This window comes from Camelus ferus, chromosome 10 (assembly GCF_009834535.1).
Source record: "Camelus ferus isolate YT-003-E chromosome 10, BCGSAC_Cfer_1.0, whole genome shotgun sequence".
Classification (NCBI taxonomy): domain Eukaryota; kingdom Metazoa; phylum Chordata; class Mammalia; order Artiodactyla; family Camelidae; genus Camelus; species Camelus ferus.
The window spans coordinates 64,437,553-64,465,188 of NC_045705.1; the positions used below are offsets into that span (position 1 = coordinate 64,437,553).

The 27,636-nt window shown below is 36.2% G+C and overlaps 1 protein-coding gene across 3 annotated transcripts in view; it reads left to right on the forward strand.

Annotated features, from left to right (window-relative positions):
• RTN3 (reticulon 3) overlaps positions 1 to 27,636 on the forward strand; it is a 55,295-nt gene that overhangs the window by 23,178 nt on the left and 4,481 nt on the right. The window contains exons 3-6 of one of the 3 annotated variants that reach the window (XM_032489654.1): positions 230 to 2,557; positions 24,344 to 24,551; positions 26,565 to 26,703; positions 27,135 to 27,204. In XM_032489654.1, coding sequence (XP_032345545.1) covers positions 230 to 2,557; positions 24,344 to 24,551; positions 26,565 to 26,703; positions 27,135 to 27,204 — 2,745 coding nt within the window. Of the gene's footprint in view, positions 1 to 229; positions 2,558 to 19,927; positions 20,984 to 24,343; positions 24,552 to 26,564; positions 26,704 to 27,134; positions 27,205 to 27,636 lie in introns of those variants that run through there. The other 2 variants (XM_032489653.1, XM_032489652.1) reach the window with 2 other exon arrangements.

The window sequence follows — 27,636 nt, forward strand, 5'->3', positions numbered from 1 at the left end:
CACTGCTGGCAATTTTTTGCATGTCCTATAGGATAACTGTTGATTATTGTTTTGTTATTTATTTATGTGTGTATATATATACATCCTGTGTGTGTGTGTGTGTGTGTGTGTGTGTGTGTGTGTGTGTGTGTATGATTTTAAAAATAAAAAAAGCATGCTGCTTGACCTGACTAGCTAATGTGTAATTTTACCTGGTAAACAGTTTTTTTCTTTCAAATTCTGACCATAGAGGGATTGAGTTCTCTTTGCTCTGATGAGCCACCTTCAGAAATTATGACTTCTTCCTTTTTTTCATCTTCTGAAATACATAACACTGACCTTACAGTACTACGTGGAGAAAAAAGCAAAGTATTAGGCAGCCAGCCTATTTTAGCCAAAGAAGGAAAAGACTGTTTGGCTCTTCTAGATGTGAAAAAGATGGACAAGCCTCAGGGGACCAGTAAAGACATAGCAGACTCCCCAGTATCTGTTGCAGAAGCAGTTCACTGTAACCGTCCTTCCATTCCAGCCAGTTTCCCAGATCATCCAGCCTTTCTCTTAAAGGAAACTGGTCAAATGGAACAGCAAATAAATAAAGATCAAGAATCCAAGAACCCAAATGAGGTACCAAGTAAGGACGATAAAACTGCCTTGGATGCCGATGACAAGTTCACTTTGCTAACAGCCCAGAAAGCACCCACTGAGCAATCTAAACCAGAAGGCATTTGTGCATATTCATTGTCCCCCTCTGAAGTTTCAGGAGGGGATATTTTGGAAAAGGATTCCCCTGAATCACCATTTGAAGTAATTATTGACAAAGCAGCATTTGATAAAGAATTTAAAGATGCATATAAGGAGAGCACAAGTGATTTCGGTAGCTGGGCAGTGCACACTGATAGAGAATCACCTGCAGACATTTTGGAGTCTAATGACAAAGTATTTCCACTGAGAAATAAAGAAGCAGGACGTTACCCAACCTCTGCATTCCTCACTAGACAGTTTTCACACACCACTGCAGCATTGGAGGCGGTGTCTAGATGTGTGAATGATATGCATAACTTTACTAATGAGATACTGACTTGGGATTTCGTTCCCCAAGTGAAACAGAGCGATAAATCTGACTACATCACAGTGAGTGAATATAATTCAGAAATTCCAGTTGTAAATATCAAAACTGGCACTCACCAGAAAATTCCTGTCTGTTCTATTAATGGGAGCACTACTGTCCCTAAATCAACAGGTGATTGGGCAGAAACCTCTATCCCACAAGAAAATGCTATGCCAGACTGTCTCAATTCCACAAAGGAAATCAGTATCAAAGGTGTGCGAGGCAATGTGCAGAAAGGAGATGACACACTTTCAGAGTTATCTGGATCTCCATTGGAGAAATGTGTCTCTCTGGGTTCTGGAGTGGCCACAGTGAAAGTTATTTTACCTGATGGCCACCTGAAAGGTGAAATGAACTGGCCGACTTCTGTGTTGGGAGAAGTGACAGAGGCTGATAGTTCTGGTGAGTCTGATGACACAGTAATAGAGGACATCATAGCAGATATTTCATTTGAAAGCAACAAACTTCAGGCCGAAAAACCTGTTTCCATTCCAAGTGGTGTTGTAAAAACAGATGAAAGAGAAATCAAAGAGACTGTTGGTTGTAATAGGGAAAACAGAACATATGAAAACTTTGAAAGGTTGATCCATGACTCTGAGCCACGACAAGTTCAGTCTGATATTCTTGAAAAGAGTCCAGCTGGTGAGGCAGCATGCTCACAAGTACCTGATATGAATGTCACATTGGAAGATGTGAAGCAGTCAGACAGTATGAGTGTAGTTGCTCCTGAAAAGCCTGTTGCAACTGAGAACCCAAAACTGCCTTCATCAGCATCTCCAAATGTTCTTAATGATAAGACAGAATTGTCACTAAATGTGACAACCTCTGCTTATTTGGAGTCATTGCATGAAAAAAGTGTTAAAGATATAGATGATTCTTCCCCAGAGGACCTGTTAGCAGCCTTTACAGAAACCAGAGAGAAAGGAATAGTAATTAAAGGTGAAGGAAATACCTTTGAAGCAACATTAGAGAAAACTAAGAACTTTAAAACAACCCTTCCTGTAGAAACTTTGCATGAAAGTGAGTCAAGTGGTTCTGAAATTGAAGATACAGAAATCAAATATGATGAACAGAGCAAAGAAACAGATGGAAGTGAGCTTTTGGATGTTCTCCCTACCCAAGGTACTCCAGTAGCATCTCTCGACTTAGAACAGGAACAGCTCACAATCAAAGCCCTTAAAGAGTTGAGTGAAAGGAAGGTTGAGGAGTCAGCTTCTGCACAGGATAAAGTAGAATCTCCTTCTGAAGAAATGCACAAGCAGACTTTAACATTCTCTCCAGAATCTTCATGGCCACAGAGATCATATGATGTCCTAAAACACAAAGATGTCAAGACTGAATCTGATCTTGGGATTTCCAAGAAGTACACTGTTATGAAAGAAACTACTAGGGTAGATATTACTTCCAACCTTAACAAGACTGAACTGGTAAACAAGCATATCCTAGCAAGACTTCTGGCAGACTTCTCAGGTAACCGTTTACATTAGAAATACTGCATGTGGTTAATTCTGCTATGAATGTGTACTTACCAGAGTGCCATTTTTCTTAGTCTCTGATTTATATCATCAAAATTATAGCTAGAATAAAAACACATTGTATAATGGGGAAAGGTAGATTTTTTTAAACTGTTGCTTGATTTGGTTTTCTTATACAAATATTTCCCAAAGCAGTAGCCCACTTGTTAAAGTTAATATTCTTCTTAAAAATTTATGCTCCAGTTTTTTCATGGTTCTCCTTTCCTTATAGGTTGCTCTGAGGGGGATTGCTGCTTTTAAGAGTGTTGTTAGGCTCTTATTTATTTACAAAGTTTATTTTAAAATCTCCCTAATAGTAGCACTGCTTAATACTTGGGTTTTTTCTGTGGGCCTTGTAAAATCTATTTAGCAATCAAAGATAAAGGAATTCCTGCTGGGAAAGACAATAAATGAAAGTTTTAATTAATTTGATCTTATACCACAGAGATTTTATGCTCTGAAAGTAGGTAACCAGTACTGTAGTACAATTTGGTGAGTAATACTTACGAGAACCCATGCATTCCTCTACTTTGGACCTTATTTAATATTCAGACCAAAACTTATTATATGGTACTGGAACCCTTGTCTTTTATTTATTTGAATGATTACTTTCCTGTTGGCCCTCACGAAATTACTTCAGATGTCTGTTCTGGGATCTTAGAAAGTGTAATTTAAAAAATATATTAAGCCCTCCAAAAGGAACTCCCAACCTCTAAGCCAGTACCAAGTTCTGCACTTCCTGTATGGTCAGTGTTAGGTGCTATGTCAGGCTCTATGGTTTTTCAAACTTCTTTTTTAACAATAGAGCCCTTCTTTCAAATGAAATCATACACAGAGTTGTAATATTTAAAACAAAAATGAGATTTTTATTAGGATAAATTTATAAGTGAGATTATACCATTTACTTTACTTTTTTTTTCCTGCAAAGGTTTTATTATGCACAGAGTGAGAAGGGGGTTTAGTCCTCAGCAGCCACTTCCTCTCCTCATGGCATCCAGAACACTGCTCAGCTCTTCCTGTGAGGGCACAACTCAGGTCTCGCCCTGCACTAACTTGCTGTGCTTGGTGAGGTGCCCTGCTGGCAGCTGTGCCTTGGCTTGCTCACGTTCTGGGTCACCTTGAGGCCCATAGCCAGGGGGTACCACAGAGTCTTCAGTACCTGTAGCAGAAAGCCACCATCTACTTTTGGGGGGAGGGTAGTTAGGTTTATTTATTTATTAATTTTTAATGGAGGTACTGGGGATTGAACCTAGGACCTTGGGCACGCTAGGCATGCACTCCATGACTGACCTATACCCTCCCCCCACCATCTACTTTTTATAAAGGCATTTCCTCATTGAAGACCATGGGCAGATTATTTAATCTTACTGAATTTTAATCCTTAAAATAGAGATAGTTACGGTGCTTACTTTATAACAATAGTGCGAGGATTACATGTGAAAATGCTGGTAATACAGTGCCCAGCATATAGTAAGTATCCATTTAGCACCAAGTACAGGAGCTGGCATATAGTTAGGTACTGGGTAATTTCTTGTTAGTGAATGAATTGTTAATAATTATCAGTGAAAACATCGAGGCTTTTTATAAGCTCAAAAATTTGAAATAGCAGTTATGGATAGCTGTTATACTCAAGTAATCGAAGATGGTTGAACTTGGAATAAGGAGTACTAAATTCCCATTGTTGCTTTATAGTGTCTACAAGTGTGAATTTAAACAATTAAGTTACATCACCTTTTGGGGCCTCAGGTTTCCTGTCTGTAAAGTGAGGATGTTGAAGTAGATGATCATCAATATCATTTCAATAATATGATTCCCTAACTCCAGAATAGTCTAGCTTTCTTCATGAGTTATTATCATAATTCTTCAAGGTAATTCTTCTGAGTGATGAGGCATATAGAAATTAGGCAACAAGAACTCCAGTGTATAATTCTGGTAAATCCCTGGTTTAGTGTGACCTTAGACAACTAGCCAATTGGTTCAACATCTTCCTTTGTTAATATGGTGGTAATTATTTTGCCTTGTTTCATAGTGTTGTAGTAAGTAAAGTACTGTATAAATACTAATTATTAGTAACTCTCAGCTGAGTTATTTAATGTAGTATAAGAAGTGAAAAGGGGTATGGGAGTTTAGGATATTTGTCACTGACCAAATTCTATGATTAGTAGATATTTTTAGATGATAATTAAAGACTAGTATAACTAGACCATGAAGCTGAAAGATCTTCCTTTGTGGATTTCAGAATTGAAAACCTTTAAAAATTATATTATGAATAAATATTTTTAAAATATAAACTGTAGTGAAATATACCAGTCTCTAGTTCTAAGCGGTATATCTGGGTAGTCTTCCTTTTAAAAGTAAAACCAGTCCTGTAATTATGTCCTGCCTAAAAATGTTGGGGAAAATAGGCAAAAGAAACAATGAGAAAAAAAATGGTATTTTATTTTTCTCTTGCTGTTTTATGGTATATTGTGTATAAGCTCCTAATGAAACCTGGGTTTCATTCCCTTTATGATGATTATAGTTAGTTGTTCAGTAGTAATGGTATGATCTGTGGTATGACTAATCACTTGGAAAAAAATTAGATCTCTACTTCATACACTTAATTGGATGAAGACAGTTTTTTGAATTTTAGTATCCTTATTGACAAGAGTGCAAGAAAATAGGTGTATAATGATAGGGTTGTTTATGACAGTGGCAGATATCTCAGTGCCTTAGTTAGAGACTGAGTGTGTTATATCTGTGCAGTCAAATATTACACAGCCATTGGAGTTAAAGGCTGGTGTTTCTTTTTTTTTTTTTTTTTTAAGAGATGAAAAAATAAAAAGTACAATAAGAAATACACTTATATTTCTATATGTAGAATTGACTTCTATTAATTGTTGATTAGTGGTCATATTTGCTTCCAAGCTAAAGGACCCTTTGATTACCACCTGACCTGCTCCCTTCTTCCCCTTCCCCAGAGTAACCACCATCATGGAGCTAATAACATCCTTCCACTATGTGTTACATGTGTATATGTAGAATTGTTTTGTGCTTTTAAAGATTTATTGACCTCATTTTTGTTATGCAGCTTATTTCATTTAACATTAGGCTTTTTAACTGCTTTCATATTGAAATATATGTAATTGTATTTATTTTAACAGCTATATAGTAATCCATTTTATTGTGTTATTTTCCTTTGATTAGGATTTGGGTTATTTTCCATTTTTTACAATTTTAGACAGTGCTGAAATTAACATCCTTGTTTTTACACATATGCAGCTATTTCTGTAGGGTCACTGTGCCACTGCCTATTGACTTCACCTCTGGGTATGTGCATTATTTTTCTAGATACTGTCAATTTGCTGTCAAAGTTGGAGTTTCTTCTGTTATGTAAATATGTTCATAATTTATTAATAAAAAGACTACATTATTGAACACATAGCAGAATTTTGTTATATGATGAATGCTTAAAGTAGAAAAAGAGTTAGAAAACAAGGTTTTCAGAATAATACCTATTTTAGTATCATTAAAAATGAATCTACATGCTTAGACACAGTGAATCTGAAGTAAATTTTTAAAAAGATCACAATGACTTTCCTTGCAGTATGGCTAAGTAGGCTTTTACTGGACCTGACCTTTCTGCATATAACTATATACTCTGGACAAAACTGTGGGGGCAGAGGAAAGCACTGGAAAATGAGCAAAAGCAGGCAGATTCTGAAAAAGGGCTGACACTTTTAAGAAGAGACAGCATGAAATTAGTTTCCCATTTCTTCTGCTTTTAGCCAGAGGACAGTCTGAAGTTGGCACCTGGCAGGTTGGTTAAAACTTTCATAGAAAACTTACCAGAAGACAGAATTTGGGTCGGCTACAGCCATTCGATGACTAGAAAGTGAAAGGAGAAGGAATCCTGGAAAGGAGAAATCCAGATGGTTGAAAGCCTCAAATTCTGAGTATAAACTCTCTGTATAACCTTCTGTTAATCCCTGAACTACACAGCTATACAGAAGACTACAACCAGCCCAGCTATAAGTGAAAGAATTGAACTGAGATCTGAGGTATTGCCCAGGAGACAAGAGTTTGCAGTTTGGGTCTAGCCAAGTTTAATTGCATACTAAGACAGAAATACCAGTGCTCTGCAGAGGGATATAACAGAGTCAAGAGGCTATACAGCATGATAGTCACAATGTCCCAAGATATGATCTGAAACTATTTTAAAAATCAGGGAACATTTTAAAAACCAGGAAAATATAACCCAGTGTGAATCAAAAAAGACAACCAACAGAAACTAACTGTTTAGGTTAGAGTTGAGGGACAGGGATTTCAAGGCAGCCACTGTAATTGCTCAGTGAAGTAGAGAATATGCTTGTGTTGAGTGAAAACAAAGGAATTCTCAACTGACAAGTAGAAACAAAAAAGAGCAAAGTAGAAATTCTAGAACTGTAAAATACAGCACCTGAAATTAAAATTCACTGAATGGACTTAACAGTAAATCAGAGATGATAGAAGAGTCAGTGAATTTGATGATAGATGAACAGAAAACTACCCAACTTGAAGAACAGAAAGAAAAGCTTCGGGACCTTTGGAACAATATTATAAGGTCTAACTCATCTATATACTCGGAGTCCCAGAAGAGAGGAAAGTGAGAGACTGAAGAACATATTTGAAAATACAATGGCAAAAAAAATTCTCAAATTTTATGAAAAACACATTTACTGATCAAAGAAGCTTAGCAAACACCTAGTAGGATAAGGACAAAGAAAATCATACCTTGGTACGTGTGTCAGAGGTCTCCACAACCACCGTCAGGCTCAGTGATTTGCTAGAAGGACTCAGGATTCAGGAGCATTTACACTCACCATTAATGGTTTATTACAAAAAAGGACACACATGAGAACTGGCGAAGGAGAAAGGTACATGGGATAAAGTCCGGGAAGAACCAGGTGCAAGCTTCCAAGTGTTCAGTAGAGTCACACAGGGCTCTCCGTAGTTCTCCCATCAATGTATACGTGACAGCAAAGTATTGCCAGCTGGAGAATCTCACCCAATCCATGGTGTCTAGAGTGGCACGCATTGCCCACATGACTGACTGCAGCTTACTTAGACCCCAGCCACCCAGAGCAGGAACAGGTGTTTGCCATGAATCACATTGTAATGGTCACATTGCTACAGCATGGCCATGGCCCCAGGCATGCAAAAGCACTTATCCGCGAGAACATTCGAAGAACTCAGAGTTCATCTCCCAGGAGCCAGCCAAAGGGCAGTCCTGAAGACAGGCCTTTCTTTGGCATGTGCAGTTTGAGCATTCCGGGTCTGCTGAGTTAACCCTCTTGTGCATAGTATATCTTAGTCAAATTGCTGAAACAAAAGATGAGGAAAAAGACACATTAAAAGGAATGACAGTTAAAATTAGAGCTTCTAACCAGAAACCAGATGCCCAAAGACAGTGAAATAACATCTTTAGTGCCAAAAAGGATTAAAAAAAAAAAAAACCAGATTTTTCTAATCAGGATAAATACCCTGTAGGAATGACAGCAAAATAAAGACACTTTTAGATAAAAGAAAACTAAGAATTTGTTACTAGAAGACATGCACTAAAAGAAACACTAAAAAAAAGTTCTTCAGATTGAAGGGAATTGATATCAGGTAGAAACTCAGACCTTTAGGAAGGAATGAAGAGCACTGGAAATGGTAAATATCTAGGTAAATATAAAAGACTTATTTTTTCCTCTTAACTTTTAAAAATATATAGGAGTGTTCAAAGCAGAAATTACAATGTGTGTGGAGATTATGTTTATTTCACATGACAAAAGACAAGAGTATGTGGACCTCTACTATTACTTTTTCTGTAAAGTAGTACAATATTAATTTTAAGTAGACTGAAAGTGAAGGATGTATATTGTAGTCCCTAAAACAACCACTGAAGTAATAAAGCAGAATAGTTTAAGAAGCCAGTGGATAAATTAAAACCTTCAAATAATCAAAAAGAAGGCAAAAAAGGAAAAACAGGGGAACAAAAGACAGGGGAAACGGGAATAAAATGGAGACTTAGGGCAATCATATCGTATGTTAGTGGGATAAAGACCACAGTCAGTAGAGTGACAGGCTGCATAAAAATGCAAGACCTCTCTGCTGACTATAAAAGATGCACTTTAAATATAAAGACACATAGGCTGAAAGTAAATGGATGGAGAAAGTATACCAAAAAATATATAAATGTATGCCATGCAAAAATAAGCATAGGAAGATAAAGGGTGTTACCAGAAATAAAAAGTGACATGTTCTCATGATGAAAGATACCGGGAAGTCTCAATGGTTGTGGATGTGTATGTACCTAAATAACAGCTTCAAAATACATGAAGCAAAAATTGGCAAAGAGAGGAATAGGCGGTTCTTTAATCATAATTGGAGGTTTTGTTACCACTTTCTCAGCAATGATAAACCAACTACACATACACACAAAGATCTGAGCAGCATAATCAATCACTTGGACTGGTACACGTGGTTTTCCAAATCCACAAGGTGTACATTCTCCGGTATAGACTATGCTGGGCCATAAAACAACTTAGTAAATTTAAAGGATTAAAATCATACAAAATATGTGCAAAGACCATAATGAAATTAAATTTTAAAACAATGAAAATAAGATACCTAGGAAAATTCCCAAATATTTGGAAATCAAGCTAGTCACTTTTATATGCTCTAGTTCAAAGAAGAAATCATAAGAAAAATTTTTTAATGTTTTAAACTGAAAGACAGTGAAAATACAGTATATCAAACTTGTGGAATGCAGCACTGAAAGGGAAATTTATAGGTCTAAATGCTTATATTGGAAAAGAAAGATACCTACATTTAATGATCTGAGGTTTCAATTTAAGAAGCTAGAAAAAGAAGAGCAAAGTAAACACTAAGTAGAAGGAAGGAAATAATAAAGATAAGAACAGAAATCAATTGAATGAAAAACAAAATTAACAAAGGCAAAATTTGGTTCCTGAAAAGATTAACAAAATTAATTTCTTGACTGAACAGGAAAAAAAGAGGACACAGATTACCAGCATCAAAAGGGGGTTATCATTTTAGATCCTACAGATATTAAAAGGATAATAGAATATTATGAATAACTTTGTGCCAACTTAGATGAAACAGAAAAATTCCTTGAAAAATACAGTTTACCAAAGCTAACAGTTTCATTAAATTCATTATCAAAAAGCCCACCAAAAAAAAAATCCAGGCCCATTGATTTTACTGAGGGATTCTTTCAAGCATTTAAGGGAAAAGGAGAGAACACTTTCCAATTCATAGACTAGTATACATGTAGTATGAAAACTAGAGGACACTACAAAGAAAATTATAGACTAATGTCCCTCAGGAATGTGTAATAAGATGAGAAATCCTTCACAAAATATTAGCAAGTCAAATCTAGCACTGTATCAAAGGTTAATGTGTCATGGCTAAGTCGAATTTGTTCCAGGAATATGAACTTGTTTTAAGAACCAATCAACATAATTTGCCATATTGACATAATAAGAGAAGAATTATGTGATTATTTCAGTTGATACAAAAAAATGCATTTGAAAAAGCCTGACATCCTTTTCTGGTAAAAAATTTTTAGCAAACTAGGGATAGAAGGTAATCTCCTCAGTCTAATCAATGACATCTATTAAAAACTACAGCTGACCTTCTACTTAATGCCAAAATATTGAATACTTTCCCCTAAGACTGGATATAAGCCAAGGATATACTCTCACCTCACCATTTGTATTCAGCATCATACTGGAGGTCCTCCCCTTTGGATTAAGACAATAGAAATAAGGGGGATGACAATTGGAAAAGAAATTGTTAAACTGTCTTAATTTGCAGATGACATAATTGTGTACATAGAAAATCCTAAGAAATCTACAAAGCAACTACTAAGACTAATAAGCAAATTTGGGGGTGGGGTATAGCTCAGTAGTGGAGAGTGTGCTTAGTGTGCATGAGGTTCTGGATACTTGGTTAATATACAAAACTGAGTTTTGTTATATACTAGCAACAAATAATTAGAAAATGAAAATTCTTAAAAGTTAATTTACAATAGCATCAAAGCATTAAATAGAAATACATGTAATCAAAAGAAAAAACATGTAAGACCTCTATACTGAAAATTACAAAACTGCAGAGAGAAGCTAAAGAACTGTCTAAGAGGAGAGCTATGCTGTGTTCATGGATTGGAAGCCTCAATATTGTAAAGAAGATAGCCCTACCCAAATTCACCTGTGGATTCGATAGTTTTAAGTCCCAGAAGAAATTTTCTGTAGAAATCGACAAGTTCCCTCTAAAATTTCTCTGGAAATACACAGACTTAGCAAATGCAAAGCAATCTGAAAAAAGAACAAAATTAGAGGACTTGGAATACTCACTTCCAGACATTGTAAAACTCCAGTAATAAAGACAGTGTGGAACTTGGCAAGAGTTAACAAATAGATCAAAGAAACAGAGAATCCAGAAATAATACATTACCCAAAATTTGGCAACTTAAAACAACACAACTTTATTATCTCACAGTTATCTTGTATCAGGAGTCCAGGCACAGGTTAGCTGGATCCTCTCCTCTGCATTTCACCAAACTGACATAAATTGTGATTCTGAAATCTCCAGGTGGGAACCAGGGTTGGGATCTCATCAGAGAGGCAGGGTTCTCTTCCAAGCTTACTGACTGTTGGCAGAATTCAGTTCCTGGAGGTTGAAGGACCAGATCCCCATTTTCTTGCTTACTGATTCTGCATCTGGGGTCATCCTCAGCTCCAAGAGACTGCACTCAGATCCCGGTCTTGTGGCCCTCTCACAACATGGTAGCTTACTTCTTCAAAGCTGTCAGGAGTATTTCTCTCCAGTCTGCTGCAGGAGCTCATATAACTGCAACTTAACCACGAGAGTGACTATTCCATCATATTTACAGGTTCAGCTCAAATTTGGGGGCAGGAGGAAATTTTATGCCAGAAATGTACACCAAGGGGCAAGAGTGGGGGGCATCTTAGCATTCTGCCTACCACAATCCCTTCTTCACACGGTATGCAAAAATGAATTTAAAATCAATCAGAGGCTTCAACATAAAAAGTAAAATCATATGCTCAATATCACTAATTATTAAGGAAATGCAGATCTATACTAAGAGGTGCTACCTTGCACCGGTCAGAATGGCCATCATTAAAAAGTCTACAAATAACAAATGCTGTAGAGGGTGTGGAGAAAAGGGAATCCTCCTACACTGTTGGTGGGAATGTAAATTGGTGCAGCCATTATGGAAAACAGTATGGAGGTTCCTTTAAAAAAAATAAAATAAAAATAGAGATGAGTAAGTATAGCTCAGTGATAGAGCGCTTGCTTATCATACACAAGGTCCTGGGTTCAATTCTCAGTACCTCTGTTAAAAATAAAATTTTAAAATTGTTTAAAACCTAAAAATAGAGTTGCCGTATGATCCAACATTCCCACACCTGGGCATATATCTGGAGAAAACTAATTCGAAAAGATGCACGCACCCCAGTGTTCGCAGCAGCACTGTTTACAGTAGCCAAGATGTGGAAGCAACCTAAATGTCCATCAACATATGACTGTATAAAGAAGATGTGGTATGAATACACAATGGAATACCACTCAGCCATTAAAAAAAAGAATGAAATAATGCCATTTGCAGCAACATTGGTGGACCTAGGGATTATCATACTAAGTGAAGTCAGAAAGAAAGGAATAAATACCATATACCATATGATATCACTTACATGTGGGATCTAAAATACGACACAAATGAACTTATTTATGAAACAGAAACAGACTCACAGACAGGAAACAAACTTACGGTTACCAAAGGGGAAAGAGGGTAGAGGGAGGGATAAATTAGGAGTTTGGAATTATCAGGTACAAACTACTATATATAAAATAGAGCCTACTGTATAGCACAGCTATATTTAATATCCTGTAATAAACCATAATGGAAAATAATTTTTTAAAAAATTAAAATCATAAAACATATAGAAGAAAGTATAGGAGAATATCTTCATGATTTAGAGGTAGGCAAAATTCTCTTAGGTCACAGAATGCACTAGCCATAAAATAAAAGATCAATAAAATAAGATTTTTTTTTTTGAGGAGGGAAATCATTAAGTTTATTTATTTACTTGATGTACCTCGAGGTACTGGGGATTGAACCCAGGAGCTCATGCGTGCTAAGCATGTACTCTACCACAGAGCTTTAGCCTCCCCACTAAAGACTGATAAGTTAGACTTCATCAAAATTAAAACTTGGTCATTGAAGGACACCACTAACAGGCAAGCCATTGACTAGGAGAAAATATTTACAAAACATGTATCTGATGAAGGACTAATATCCAGGAAATATTTAAAACTACATTTCAACAATAAATGGGCAAACAACACAATGAAAGAAATTGGGCAGAAAAGATTCTGACACTTCACAAAAGATATACAAATAACTGGGGAGGAGGGAAATAGCTGGGTGGTAGAGCACATGCTTGGCATGCATGAGGTCCTGGGTTCAACCCCAGTACCTCCATTAAAAAAAAAAACTGCAAAACATAAATAAGAGTAAGAGGTCTCTCCTCTAAATACACACGCACACACACACAAATAACCAATAATCCAGTAAAAATGTGTTCAGCATCACAAGTCTTCATGTAATTAAAATCAAAGTAATATATCACTACACATCCAACTGAACAACTAAAGTTAAAGACTGATAACAGCTGATGTTGGTTGTGGAATAACCAAAACTCTAATGAACTTTGGTAAGAAGGTAAAATAGTACACTCACAGAGAAAGGAATGTGACAATGAATATATATATGTTCATGTATAATTGAAAAATTGTGCTCTACACTGGAATTTGACACAACATTGTAAAATGATTATAAATCAATAAAAATGTTAAAAAAATAAATAAAATTAGTACAGAAAGATTGGTCAGTTTCTTAGAGAACTTAAACATGCACCCTCCCTGTGACCTAGCAACTCCACTGTAGAGAAATGAAAGTGTGTTCATACAAACACTTGTATATGTTCATAGCAGTTTTATTCATCACTCAAATCTGGAAGCAGCTAGTTGTTCATCGGTAAAATAATACATAACCTGTGGTACTGCTGGTTATCTTTTGATACTTGTAATAAATATGGATGAATCTGAGATATAATGAAAAGTGAGAGAAGCAGTATAAAAATTCACATTGCATGCTTGCATTTATGTGAAATTGTTGAACAAGCAAACATCTGCATAGGAAAAAGAATCAGCAGTGGTTACTTCTCTGGATGTTGGCTGGGAAGGAACATGAGGAAACTCTGGGGTGATGTTAATGTTCTGTGGTTTGATAGGGTTACATAGGTGTATGCATGTGTCCAAACTCAGTGAATGTATTGTATATTTCATTGTATATAAATTTTACATTAAAAAAACCTAAATATTGAACTTTAATGGTATGCAAGCTGAAGTAGATTTTCTGATATTTGTCACTTACTTTGAGATACATTTAAAAAATGGAAAGAAATACAGTAAATAAAAAAATAAAATGGACTAGTGGACAGATAAGAGGAACAGATACATAAGGAAGTATAGTAAAACATTAAAAAGTAGTGGTGATGACACAGCAGTGAATACTTAATGTCATTGAACTATATACTTAAAAATGGTTGATGGCAAATTTTATGTTATGTATATTTCACCACAATAAAAAATTAAGACATTAATGGTAAAATCTAGGTAGTGATTATATGGGTGTTCACTCTAAACTCTTTTTCGACCTACTTTGCTACATGTTAGGGGGAAATTAAATGTTAAGGGGAATAAAGCAGAGGGAAGAAAAGCTGTCGCAGTTACTGAGCAGATTCCCATTGTTTCCATGGGGGAAACACTCAATAGAGCTGCTAGGGAAATGGAGAGGATAAGATCTCAGAAGTCAAGGTTGTGTATTACATAATACTTTATTTTCCTTTTAAATTTTCTTTTGCCTATTACTGGTAAAAGTTTTAGAGACAGCTTATTTTTAGAAGAAAATAATTTTATGTCACATATTGTGGTAGTCTGAAATGATGCCACTTATCTGTTATTACCTAACAGACTGTCAAAGAAGCATACAAGTCCAGTTGAATCGTATCCGCAGGAGAAATGTCACCTTGCCATACGTGACTGGCATGGATGATTGAATCAGAAATAAATGTGTGCAAAGGGTACAAAACCACTTTTTACACTTGATGAGGCTTTCACAATTATTAACAATCAACTAGTGTTTTGTTTAATTTTAGATTGGATCTGATGTCTTCTGCAGACTTAAGTCTAGACTTTCTCAGTTGGAGATTAAGTAGTTGTCCAACATGTGCAAAGAACCAGCCTGACTAGAAGGAAAAAAGATAGAAGACTAAAGCTAGAGTTTTGTGTCTCTGTCCTTTCCATCATGATTCAGCTCTGCGTTTGTTATCTTTCATTACATATATGTGGGGTGGGAGGGAATTAGGTTTACTTAATTATTTTTTAGAGGAGGTGTTGAGGATTGAACCCAGGACCGTGTGCATGCTAAGTGTGCATTCTACCACTTAAGCTATATTCTCCCCACTATCTTTAATTATATTCTTTAGAAAACCTATCAAAATTTCACTTTTTCAGATCCACCTGGCCATTCTGTTGGGGAGTCAATGCCATTTTGCTTTCTATGCTTTTGAGGACAAAGGGATGTTAATTACTTTAATGAACGAAAGCTATTTTTTCCTAACAGTCTTTGAGAGGAATGCTAGTTTGAAAGGGGTTCCTACAAATTTACGCATTCGGCCAGATGCTTCCATGGCCGAAAGCATGTGTGTCTGTCTTTGACAGTGACCATTTTGTATTCTGTCAATGATCCTTCTGAGCCATTTTGAGGAGACTGTCTTTAGTGAGAATAAATCTGTATTAGAGCAGACTGTTAACCCATTTCAGCAGCCACACAATTTGGATCTGAGTTTATAAACACATTATCCAGTGTCTTTTGCAGCTCAAAGTGGCTTCATTGACTATGAACTATTAATGTAAAAGTAACCAAAGGAAATAATCAGGGTGAAAATTCTGTTTGTTTTTCTTTACATAAATAATTATTCATATAAAAATTACCCATTTCCCCTTTTATTAGTGAACAGTTCCTCTTTTTTAGTCATAAATCCTTTTTTTTCTTTTAGTTTTTTCAGCCACACTTAAATCTTAGAGATGTACATTTACAAATTTTGAAAAATTAGTGTACAGAAGATAGAACATGTTGTATAGATCCTTAGTTGGAGATTTATTCTTAAAAATGAACTAAAGCTGTTGGACTGCTAAGCCTTGAAGTTTCTTGCACATCTCTTCCTTTCCAGAATAAGCATTTGAGCAGCCTTTCTTTTCTTGCTTGGAAGTGTATACTTGGGAGATAAGTGGAAACTTGCAGGGAATAGCTGAAGTTGGAGTCAAACCAAGAGACTTCCCTAAATTTAGTAATAAAAATCAGTGGGTCAACAAGGTTTGTTGCTGTTCTCTTTTGAATTGGCAGGAACCAATTTTTTTCCCCTTAGCCTTGAGATTACCATTGGGTGTGTTAGTGCCCTCTTTTGGCGTAAGAAGAGTACTGCAGCTAACATCCTTAAATACGGGCAGAGGTAGGCATCCTTTAAATTTTTAAAAATAAAAGTAATATCCTCACATTGTAGAAGATTTGGAAAATAAAAGGAAGGAACCACTCATAATTTTACCAGTAATATGAACACTCTTGGTAAATAGAGATATTTTTTGTCAGGATGCTTCATTGCCATTAGCAAAATAAGATAACTGAGAAATGATTAACTTAATACAAAGAAGCTATATTATGCGTTGAAATGGAGTCTAAGAAATAAAAGGCATAATTAGTACAGCACAAGACTTTAAACATTGAAACAAAGCTAGAAAAAAGTAAGGGTCTGTCAAATGAAAATAAATTACACATTTAAAATACATAATCTGGTAAGTTTTGACATATGTATACACCTATGAAACTCTCACCACAATCAAGATAGTGAACATCTCCATCACACTAAAGTTTATGCTCCCTTTTATAATCCCTCCCTCCTGCCAGACAACCATTGATCTGCTTGCTGTCACTAGATTGGTTTGCATTTTCTAGAATTAATATATATTACCCATATATATATGGGTCATAAAGTATGTACTCCTTTTTTTGTCTGGCTTCTTTCACTCAACTTGATTTTTTTGGGGATTCATCCATATTGAAAAGCGTGTTGCTAAGTAGTATTCCACTGTATGCATATATCATTTGTTGATGGACATTTGGGTTATTTTCATTTTTGCTGAGTTTTTCAATTTTCAGTTTTGCTTATTTGACAAAGCAGCTATGAACATTCATCTCTTGTCTTTATATGAATTTAAAGTATTTTTTTCTTGGTTAAATACTTACAAATGAAATGGCTAGACTGTAGGATAGTTGTATTTAACTTTGTTAGAAACTGCCAAATTGTTTTCTAAAGTAGTTTGCATTATTTTACATTGCAACTAGCCATGTATGAGTTGTAGTTCCTCCATATCCTCACCAGCATTTGGTATAGTTAGTCTTTTTTAAGACTAGATATCTCCCAGGTACATAGCAGGATCTCATTGTGGTTTTAATTTGCATTTCCCTAATGACATGATTTTAAGCATCTTTTCATGTGTTTACTTGCCATTCATATATCTTCTTTGATGAAAGATCTGTTCAAATTTTTTACAAGTTTTTATTGTGTTTGTTTTTGAGAGGAGATATATATACACATATTTATATATTCTGGATACAAGTTATCAGATGCGTTATTTGCAAATACTTTCTCCAGTCCATGGCTTGTCTTCTTATTCTTTTAACAGTGTCCCTCAAAAATAGAAGTTTTTAATTATGATGAAGTACAGTTTTCAGTTTTTTCTACTATGTATCTGTTGTCTATTGTTGTATATAGGAAATCTTTCCTAATTCAAGGTCATAGATTTTTTTCTTATTTTCTTCTAGTAGTTATACAATACTAGATATTATATTTAAGTCTGTGATCCTTTTGTGTTAATTTTTGCTTATCATGTGAGGTATTGATCAGAGTTTGGGGGTTTTTTGCACATGGATAGCCAGTTGTTCGGGCACCATTTGTTGAAGACTCATTTCTCCACTGAACTGGCTTTGCAACTTTTCAAAAAGTACTTTGTCCATATATGTGTCGATCTGTTTCTGGACTTTGTATATAATCTCATTGCTCTCTTGTCTGTTTTTAAGCCAATACTATACCATCTTGATAATGGTAGCTTACTGTAAGATAGTATAATACTTGGAATCAGACAGTGTTAGTCCTCCAACTTTGTTCTTCAAAGTTGTTTGGCTCTTCTAGGCCCTTTGCATTTCCATAGGAATTTTAGAATCAACTTGTCTATTTCTACAGAAAAAAAACCTACTGGGATTCTGATTGGAATTACATAGACTTATAGATAAATTAACACCTTAGCAATTTTAAGTCTTTTAACTCATGAAAATAGTATAGCATTCCATTAATTTAGGTTTTCATTAGTTTTTCTCATCAGTGTTTTATAGATTTCATTGTACAGATCTTACACATCTTTTGTCAGATTTATGCCTAAGTATTTCATATTTTCATGATATTTTAAATGCTATTTTTAGCTTAGTTTCTAATAGGTTAATACTAATATGTGGAAATATAATTAATTTTATAAGTGGACCTTATATCCTGCAACCTTGTTAATAAATTCATTTATTAATTCTAGCAGCTTTTTTGTAGGTTCCATCAGATTTTTTAGATAGACAATCATGCCATCTGTGAATAATGACAGCTTTACTTCTTTTCCAATTTGGTGCTTTTTTTTTTTTTTTTTTTTTTTTTTTTTTTTTTCCTTTTTTTGACTTACTGCACTGGCTAGAACCTCTAATACAGTGTTCAGCAGAAATGGTAACAGAGAACATCCTTGCCTCCTTTCATTAAAAATGATGCTAGCTGTGGGTTTCTTATATATTACCTTTATCAAATTGAGGAAATTCCCTTCTGTAACCTAGCTTGTGAGAAGTTTTGTCAGAGGGATATTGGATTTTGTTTTTCTGTGTCTTTTGAGATAATCATATGGTTCTTTTTTTTTTTTTTTTTTTTTTTTTTTAGTGTGTTGATACGATGAATTACATTGAATGATTTATGAATGTTAAACCAATTTTGCATTTTGGGAAAAAACTCTTGGTTATGATACATTCTTTTTACACATTTTTGGGTTGCATTTGCTAAATTTATGTTAAGAATTTTTGCATCTACGTTTCATGAGCAATATTGATCTGTAGCTTTCTTTTCCTATAATGTCTTTGTCTAGTTTTGGAATCAGGGTAATGCTGGCCCTGTAAAATGTGTTGGTAAACATTACCTTCTCTCATTTTTCTGGAAGAATTGGGAGAATTGCTATTATTTCTTGTTCAGTGTTTGGCAGAGTTCCTCAGTGATGCAGAATTCCCCTGGAGTTTTCTGTGTGGGAAGCATTTTTTCTGTAAGTTTTATTTCTTTAATAGATATAGGACTGTTCAGTTTATCTATTTCTCGAGTGAGCTTTGATAATTTGTGTCTTTGGAGGAATTTTCCACTTTATTTAAATTGCCTAATTTATGGGCATAACACTGATCATAATATTCCCTTTATCCTTTTAATGTCTTTACAATCTGTAGTGATGTCACCTCTCTCATTCTTGATATTGGCAGTTTGTGTATTCTTTCACTTTTCTTGATCAGTTTAGCTAGAGTTTTATCTATTTTACTGATATTCTCAAAGAACCAACTTTGATTTCATTGATTTTTCTCTGTTTTTCTGTTATGTTTTACTGATTTCTGTTTGGATTTTTATTATTTCCTTTTGTTTACTTGGAGTTCAAGTTTTCTCTAGCATTTTTTAAATTTTTAGTTTTTTTACGTGGGAGGTCATTAAGACTATTTATTTATTTATTTATAATGGAGGTACTGGGGATTGAACCCAGGACCTCGTGCATGCTGGCATGCTCTCTACCACTTGAGCTATACGCTCCCTCCCTCTCTAGTGTTTTAAAGTTGAAGGTGAGATCACTGCTTTCTCATCTTTCTTTTCTAATATAGACACTTAGCTGGATCCCACAGATTCTGATTTTCATTCAGTTCAGAATACTTTCTAATTTATCTGTTGATTTTTTTCCTTTGGTTTATGGGTTGTTTAGAAGCCTATTGTTTAGCTTATACAAACTTATTATTGACTTTCCCAGTATGTTTCTGTTATTGTTTCTAATGTAGTTACGTACAGTCAGAAAACATAAAAGTGTCTTGAATCCTTTTCAGAGAGACCCAGAATTTGGTTTATCTTGCTGAAGGTTTCACATGGACTTGGAAAGAATGTATATTCTACTCTTATTGTGTGGAGTGTTTCTGTAAAGAACAAGAAGATCAGATTGGTTAAGAGCCTGCTATAAATAAATAAAGTGATATGTGCTCTGAAGAAAAGTAAGGCAGACTGAGGAGACAGTGATGTAAAGAGAGGATGTTAGATGGAGGTGGGCAGTCTCCGAGGACCTGAGTCCCATAAACCAGGACCTGAATGAGGTAAGGGGGCAAGTTGTGGGAAGCTGTGGACCAAGAGCATCCCACGGGTTTGCTGTATTGAACCTGTTTTCCTAGTTCTCCCTCTGCTATCCCCCTTCTAATCAGTATGTTCTCCCTTCTAGCCCAGACCATAATTCTACCATTGGCTTTATACAGTGTTTGAACATGAAGTCCTCATAACAGATGTAACAAAATGGGAATGACAGTGAAAAGGTTAGAGTGGCACAAATTCACCAAACAGGTATTAAACTACAAAATTTAAGAGGTAGATTACCTTTAAAGTTGAGAACCAAAAAAAAGAAACAAAAACCATGGATAAAACCTAGCCATTTTCCACCAACTCAGTCATTAAATAAGTGAGGGAGGCATATAATACAGGGAGAAATGATACCCGTATACTCAAGGAGAGGCCAATTTGTCATTCTTTTTAATCTCTTAAGAGACTGAAGTGTGAAACCTTATATGCAAATTCATTTACACTTAGTGTAGACACACATCTGTACAGGACTGTGATGCATCCTGGGCGTGGATATATAGCTATAGTCTCCGATAATACAACAGTTACAAATTAGTGCCAGATAATAATCTGAGAGGATAATGTCCATTTGAATATATAAACATGACACTGAAAGAGGCATAAAAAAAGTCCATATCCAATCTGGTTTCCTCTCCATTATACTGGCATTCTGCTTGTGATAAAAACAACAACAAAAAACAGGCTAATAAGAAAGAAGCTAAATGCCTCTCTCTGTCTACAGTTCATTTAAAAGAAAGGCATCAAGAGCTGGTGTATGACCAAAACATTTTTAAATGAGTGCATCAGAATCTGTCATCCCTGAAATCTACCACAGACTACAGATATAACAGAGAACTTGCTTTGCAAGGTTATGTTCAAATCATTCCTTTCTCTGCTACGTGCCAAAAACCAGGGCCACACTCAAGTCTGACTTACCAGTCCTGTGATGACGAGCCAGTTCAGCTAGCTGTATGACAGTGCCCACCTCTTTGCATCTTAAGCACCTGCGAGCCCAGCACTCTAAAGAAGCAGATGCCTGACTCTAACCAGGGCAACAAGAAGCCTGCTGGCAATCAGTGGTGTGTTAGGATTTTTCAGTCAGTTTCAACTGGTCTTGCAAGCTTGGTAGATTACGTATCATTTGCCGTAGTGGTTATCCTAAGTTGAACATGCATTCTCTTTATTTAGTCAATTAAGGTTTGTTTTCTACCATTGATTTATTTTAAGACCAAGCCCAGGGCCTTCTGTGCTGTTACGCAGTTTGTAAACTGAACACCTCTAGGGAGCGCCATTCGCACGTGTTATCATTGTAGATTTGAATGTTTCTTACAACAGTTTTCCAGTAGATGGCAGTAAAGTTCATAAGGAAGGGTGGCATTTTCTAATTTGCACAAAGGTAGGGTTGCATTTAGGCTGGCGTCTTTATGCTTTTTTCCTTCCTTCTCTGATACATCAAGGTTTTTTTCTCTAGGTCCCAGTCTTATCCTCTCAGCTTTTCTTTCTGTTTCTGTCTTCCATTCAAATATTTCAAACTTGAAGAATTGTTAACATTACAAAAAACTCCCATGTAACCTTTGCTCTAGTCACCATTTGTTAACATTTGGCCGCTTTTGCTCTGTCACTCCCTGCCTCTCTCTATAGAAACGTGTGTTTTCCTGAACCATTTAAGAGCTGGTTGCATACATCCTACTCTTTTACCCCTAAATACTTTGGAGTATGTTTCTTTCAAACAAGAATTGTTTGTTTTGCATAGCCGGAGTGCACTTACAAATTTAGGAAATTCAGCATTGATACAGTACTTTTATTAATTATATAGTGTACATTTAGTTTTTTTCAGGTGACCTTTTATAGCTATTTTTACTCTGTTATCCAGTCTGTGATCACACTTTGCATTTATGGGGTGTCAAGTCTCCTTATTCTCCTTTAATCTGAAAAAGTTCTTCAGCTTTTCTTTGTTTTTCACATCATTGATATTTTTGAAGAATACAGGTCAGTTTTGTAGACTATTTCTCAAATTAGGTTTATCTGGGACTTTCTCTTTAGATTCAGGTTATATGTTTTTGGCAAGAATACCATCAAAATGATGTCGTGTCCTCAGTGCATGACACCAGGAGGCACATGGTATCCACTGCTCCATTACTAAGCATTCTGTGTTGGAACTGTTCTTGTAGTCGTATGAAATGTGACATACATCTACTTGGGCTCTTGACTGTAGGAATTCTGCTGAGCATTTGCGCTCGTAAGTAGACAGCATTCTCCTCTGCTTTCCTGTTCGGTCTGGTGAGTCTGAGCTGCCTCCTAGTTCTCTGTCCTTTGCAACTCCTGGGATTCAGTTTCCCATCAGGATTCATAATACCTCTTCTTTCTCCTAGCAGGTGACATCTGCTGGCCAGAATCTCTGAACCACTGATTATTTCTTCTGTACAATCAGCATTTCGTTAGTGTCTCTCAGTTTCAGGTTAGGTTGCTTTGACTCTAGCAAGGTTAGGCTTCAGAGGAGAGAGAGTATTGTAGCAAATATGGGGAAGAACTAGGTGCCAGTGGGTCAGCTTGAATTGATTCATGTTCATTTCATCCTCAGTCACAGTCTTCCAGGCTAACTTTTTTTTTTATTAGAGTTAAAATTTGAGTGTTTACTGCATGTCATTCACAATGCTAAGCATTCTGCATGCATTAGCCTTATATATTCCTTAAAACAATTCTGAGAGGTACTACTCAGCCATAAAAACCGACAACATAACGCCATTTGCAGCAACATGGATGCTCCTGGAGAATGTCATTCTAAGTGAAGTAAGCCAGAAAGAGAAGGGAAAAATACCATAAGAGATCACTCATATGTGGAATCTAAAAAACAAAAACAAAAACAAAAACAAAAAACAAAACCAAAGCGTAAATACAGGACAGAAATAGACTCACAGACATAGAATACAGACTTGTGGTTGCCAGAGGGGCGGAGGGTGGGAAGGGATAGACTGGGATTTCAAAATTGTAGAATAGATAAACAAAGATTATACTGTATAGCACAGGGAAATATACACAAAATCTTATGGTAGCTCACAGAGAAAAAAAATGTGACAATGAGTGTGTATATGTCCATGTATGACTGAAAAATTGTGCTGAACACTGGAATTTGACACAACATTGTAAAATGATTATAAATCAATAAAAAATGCTTAAAAAAAACAATTCTAAGAAGTAGATGTCCCTCTTCATCTTACAGATGAGAAAACAAAGGTTTAGAATGATTGATTAAAGTAACATGGCTGAAAATTACTAGAACTCAAACTCATGTCTCTCCAACTCCAAAGTCCTTACTCTTTATAAGCAAAGAGTAGCATGAAGAGACTTGCAGGGGAACTATTAGTGTTGAAGTTAGCCTTCCCAGATTGAAATTCAAATGTGTCATTGCTAGATTGGAGGTAATCGCTAGCCCTCACACCCAGAGTTTTTGAGGTGTCTTTAAGTAGAAGAACTCAGATTTTTTCCATTTTGGATTTCCCAAGCATAGACCCACTTGTCTGGGACAGTCTTGGTTTACACCTGTTTCCTAACAGTTTTTAATAGTGTCTCCATTCACATTCAGATGTATCATGGTTTAGATAATTATATGGTCCCCTACCCATAATCCTTCCTGAGTTCTCTAACAATCAACATAGAGACTGGTGTTTCACCACAGCCAACACTAATAGAACTTGGGTGGTTTTTATTCACTATTTTCTCTGCCTCCACCCCAATTTATACATTTCAGGTTACCTTTGGTTTTATAGTCAACTAAATTATAAGCATAGTTTGCTTAATTTGGTCAACTGTTACCAAGATTTTCCCACACTTGCTCTACCATCCCTTCTCCCGAAACATTTACAGTAAATGACACTTTACCCCATTGTACTTCTGTAGCCATGACTAAAAAATAAATTCCTAAGTTTCGATAAACCTATCCAGAAATCAGAGGAACAGCGTGAATCATCACCCCTGATGTAACTTGATTTTCTTTTACCAGATCCTCTTAAGGAGGGGTGCACCTGTAATTGTGCGCTATTGTAATGCTTTTCAGGTGTGCAGGGCACAGCCAGGAAGACAGTCCTAGCCTTGAGGCTCATGGGTGTGCACGTAACTTATGTTCCCTTTTCTTTTGGCAGTGCACGACTTGATTTTCTGGAGAGATGTGAAGAAGACTGGCTTTGTCTTTGGCACCACGCTGATCATGCTGCTTTCCTTGGCTGCTTTCAGTGTCATCAGTGTGGTTTCTTACCTCATCCTGGCTCTTCTGTCTGTTACCATCAGCTTCAGGGTCTACAAGTCTGTCATCCAAGCTGTACAGAAGTCAGAAGAAGGCCATCCATTCAAGTGAGTTGAAGGATCACATGTAACATTCTACAATTTATTGAAGGGGTTTGCTGAGGCTGGTTAGATGTAAATCAGACCTGATTAAAAATCACGAATTATAGGGCCTAATGCAGTGGACCTATGGCGTGAAACATCAGCTTGAGACCAACTTATGAAGTGACCAAGTTATGAGCCAGGAACTTTTTGACAAACCAGAGGCTCACCAAAAAAGACTGTCTGAATTCCTGGGCAGGGTCAGTAGGAGAAGCAGAGCATCTAGGACAGCACTCAGTTAGATGGGGTCCCAAGTATATGCTTAAGCCCCCACATAGTTAACTCTTAAAACAATTTTGAAATCTTGGTGTTGAGACTGTGCTTTTGGCATTTATCAGAACTCAGTGTCCACTCTTGGTTTTATTACTGATTTCCTTCCTCTCTTTTAGTTTCCTTAATACCAGGGGAGGTCTTGATAAAGTCAGTAAATTATGCATTTCTAGAATCCAGTTGCTAGCTTTCCTGACTGTGCTGTGTATGACTTTCACAAATGTTTTCCTCACGTTTTTCCTGTTGAAAATCTTAGCCCATAAAAAATGTAACAAGAGCAAATGTCAGTGTTTTAAAACCCCTTCTCATGGAGAAAGAAACCCTCTGTGATCTCTCAGGACTCCGACAGGTGTCTGGCTACAGCTCTGGTCCTTGTGTTTTCTCTTGGTGAAGCTAGAAGGAATAATTTAAACTATATGTAGCATTAAGAAAAGGTTATTGCAAATTAATTTTAACAAACCAGTTGTTGTTAAGTGAATGAGTGGATAATTTTTTTTTTTTGGAGGGGGAGGTAATTAGGTTTACTCATTTATTTTTAGAGGAGGTACTGGGGATTGAACCAAGGACCTCCTGCATGCTAAGCATGCCCTCTACCACTTGAGCTATGCCCTCCCCCACCGAGTGGATAAATTTTACTGTTTTGCCACAAGCTCAGATGTCTTAGCAAGGTTTTTTTCTCTTTTGTGACATGCTGTGTGGATTTATAAAATGTGTTTTGTTAGGTTGTATTAGTTACAGCATCTAATTTTTGTAACTTTTGTATTTGATGGTAAATAGTTTCTTAATAAACAGAAAAGAAAAACATGCCTATTAGTCTTCTGTTTTTCCCGCAAGACTGTAGGCTCTTTAAGGCAAAAGCAGTTTTATCTTTCCTGATAACCCTAGCACCTAGCAGAGGGTCTCACACTCAGTAGGCACTTGGGAAGTAATGACTGAATGAACAAATTATAAGCAGGTGGTTATATCTCAATTCTGTCGTGCTTCTGGGAACAGAACACAGGTCTTTCTTTTTCTGTGGTTTTCAACCCTGTCAAACTCAGTATCTCCACCCTCCTTTTTGTTTTTAACAAATATTTTATAATGCCTCCTTTATTATTTTGAAATGAAATTCATAGATAATATAAAATAGACTAAAGTGTAATGTAAGGAGTGATAAATAGAAATTGACAATAAAATAATACGTATTCCAGTCAATATTTAGTTGCTTGGACGTAACTACACCAAAAAAACCCATAATAAAGACATCAGATACTTGTATCTACGCACATAATCTCCAATACAGATGTGACTTTCTAACATGATGAAAAAAATCTTAGTTAAGTTTTAGCATAAACAAAGTACAGTTTTAGGAAATTCAGGATATGTAAAAACTGTGAGAAAAATCTTTGTTTTTATGTATTCTGGGCTCTTGATAATTATAAATAGGTTCACCTTCATGAATATCCTATGAGGCAGCAGAAGTTATGCAGGACATAGGGCGATTCTTTATTGTGCATGACTGTCCCACAGTGCAGACTTCTAGCATCTTTGCCTCTGCCCACTAAATAACAGTGGTGCCCCCACCCCACCCCACAGCAGTAAAAAACGCCCTTGCAGATTTCTAAAATGCACCCTTCAGGGAATTTCACACTCTAAAGAACTTCTGTGCTAACAGAAAGAAATCTTCTCCTGCCATGTCAAATATGTGACTGTTGTTTCTTCTTCTGGAAGAGCCTACCTGGATGTAGACATCACTCTGTCCTCTGAAGCTTTCCATAATTACGTGAACGCTGCCATGGTGCACATCAACAGAGCCCTGAAACTCATTATTCGTCTCTTTCTGGTGGAAGATCTAGTTGACTCCTTGAAGGTTAGTTTCCTCTGCAGCTTTTGATGGTGAGGCTGAGGAAAACCAGGGACTAGGTTGTAATTCAGAGAAGAAGTAGTGAAATGGATTTTATCAAACTAAAGGAAATGTATGCTTACTTCAGTCAACCTGTCAAAATAGGGATAGGAGTTAACGTAGAGAAGGTACTTCTGCACCTGGAGAACTAAATCAGAACAAGGGTAATGTAGTTGACAGAAATGCAGTTATGGTCTGTTTAGGGACCTGAGAAAACTACAGAATTCTCTGATGCACCCTCAAATATACAGTACAAATGTGGCCAGCTTCATTTTGAAAGTATTTATGGCATATGTCACTACACTTATGCAGACTTAGCTAGAGAATAATTGCATCAGTTAACCTGAATTTTTCATTATGATTGTTCCTGCTTAACCCTCTGATGTTGGCTTTCACAGCTGGCTGTCTTCATGTGGCTGATGACCTATGTTGGTGCCGTTTTCAATGGGATCACCCTTCTGATTCTTGGTAAGGTAGCAAGGAAGGTGTCTCCAGGTTCTTTGAAGTAATTGGTAAGAGGAGGAGCACAGAGAGTGCTCAGCGTGGCTCCATTCCTTCCACATTGACCCAGCCTTTAACATCCATAGAGACCTTGAACTTGGTATTGGAGGAAACTGTGTCTGTGGCCATAGGCTTATTAAAGGTCCTACCTATAAAGAAATATCCGAACAGCTAGAAGTAAAGGAGAGTTGTGTAGGTTTGGTTTAAATATGGGGTCCTTATTTGTAGAAACCATTTTCACAATTTGGAAATTATTTGTGGTACAAAGAACAGGCCTATGTACGTGTATCTAACTGCCCATAGTTGAAGAGCTCCGGCCAGAATTTCTCATGTTGAAGATCTGTCTTGAGACTTTGTGACTGTCTTACGTTTACACATGCCAAGTCTCATGATTCTGTC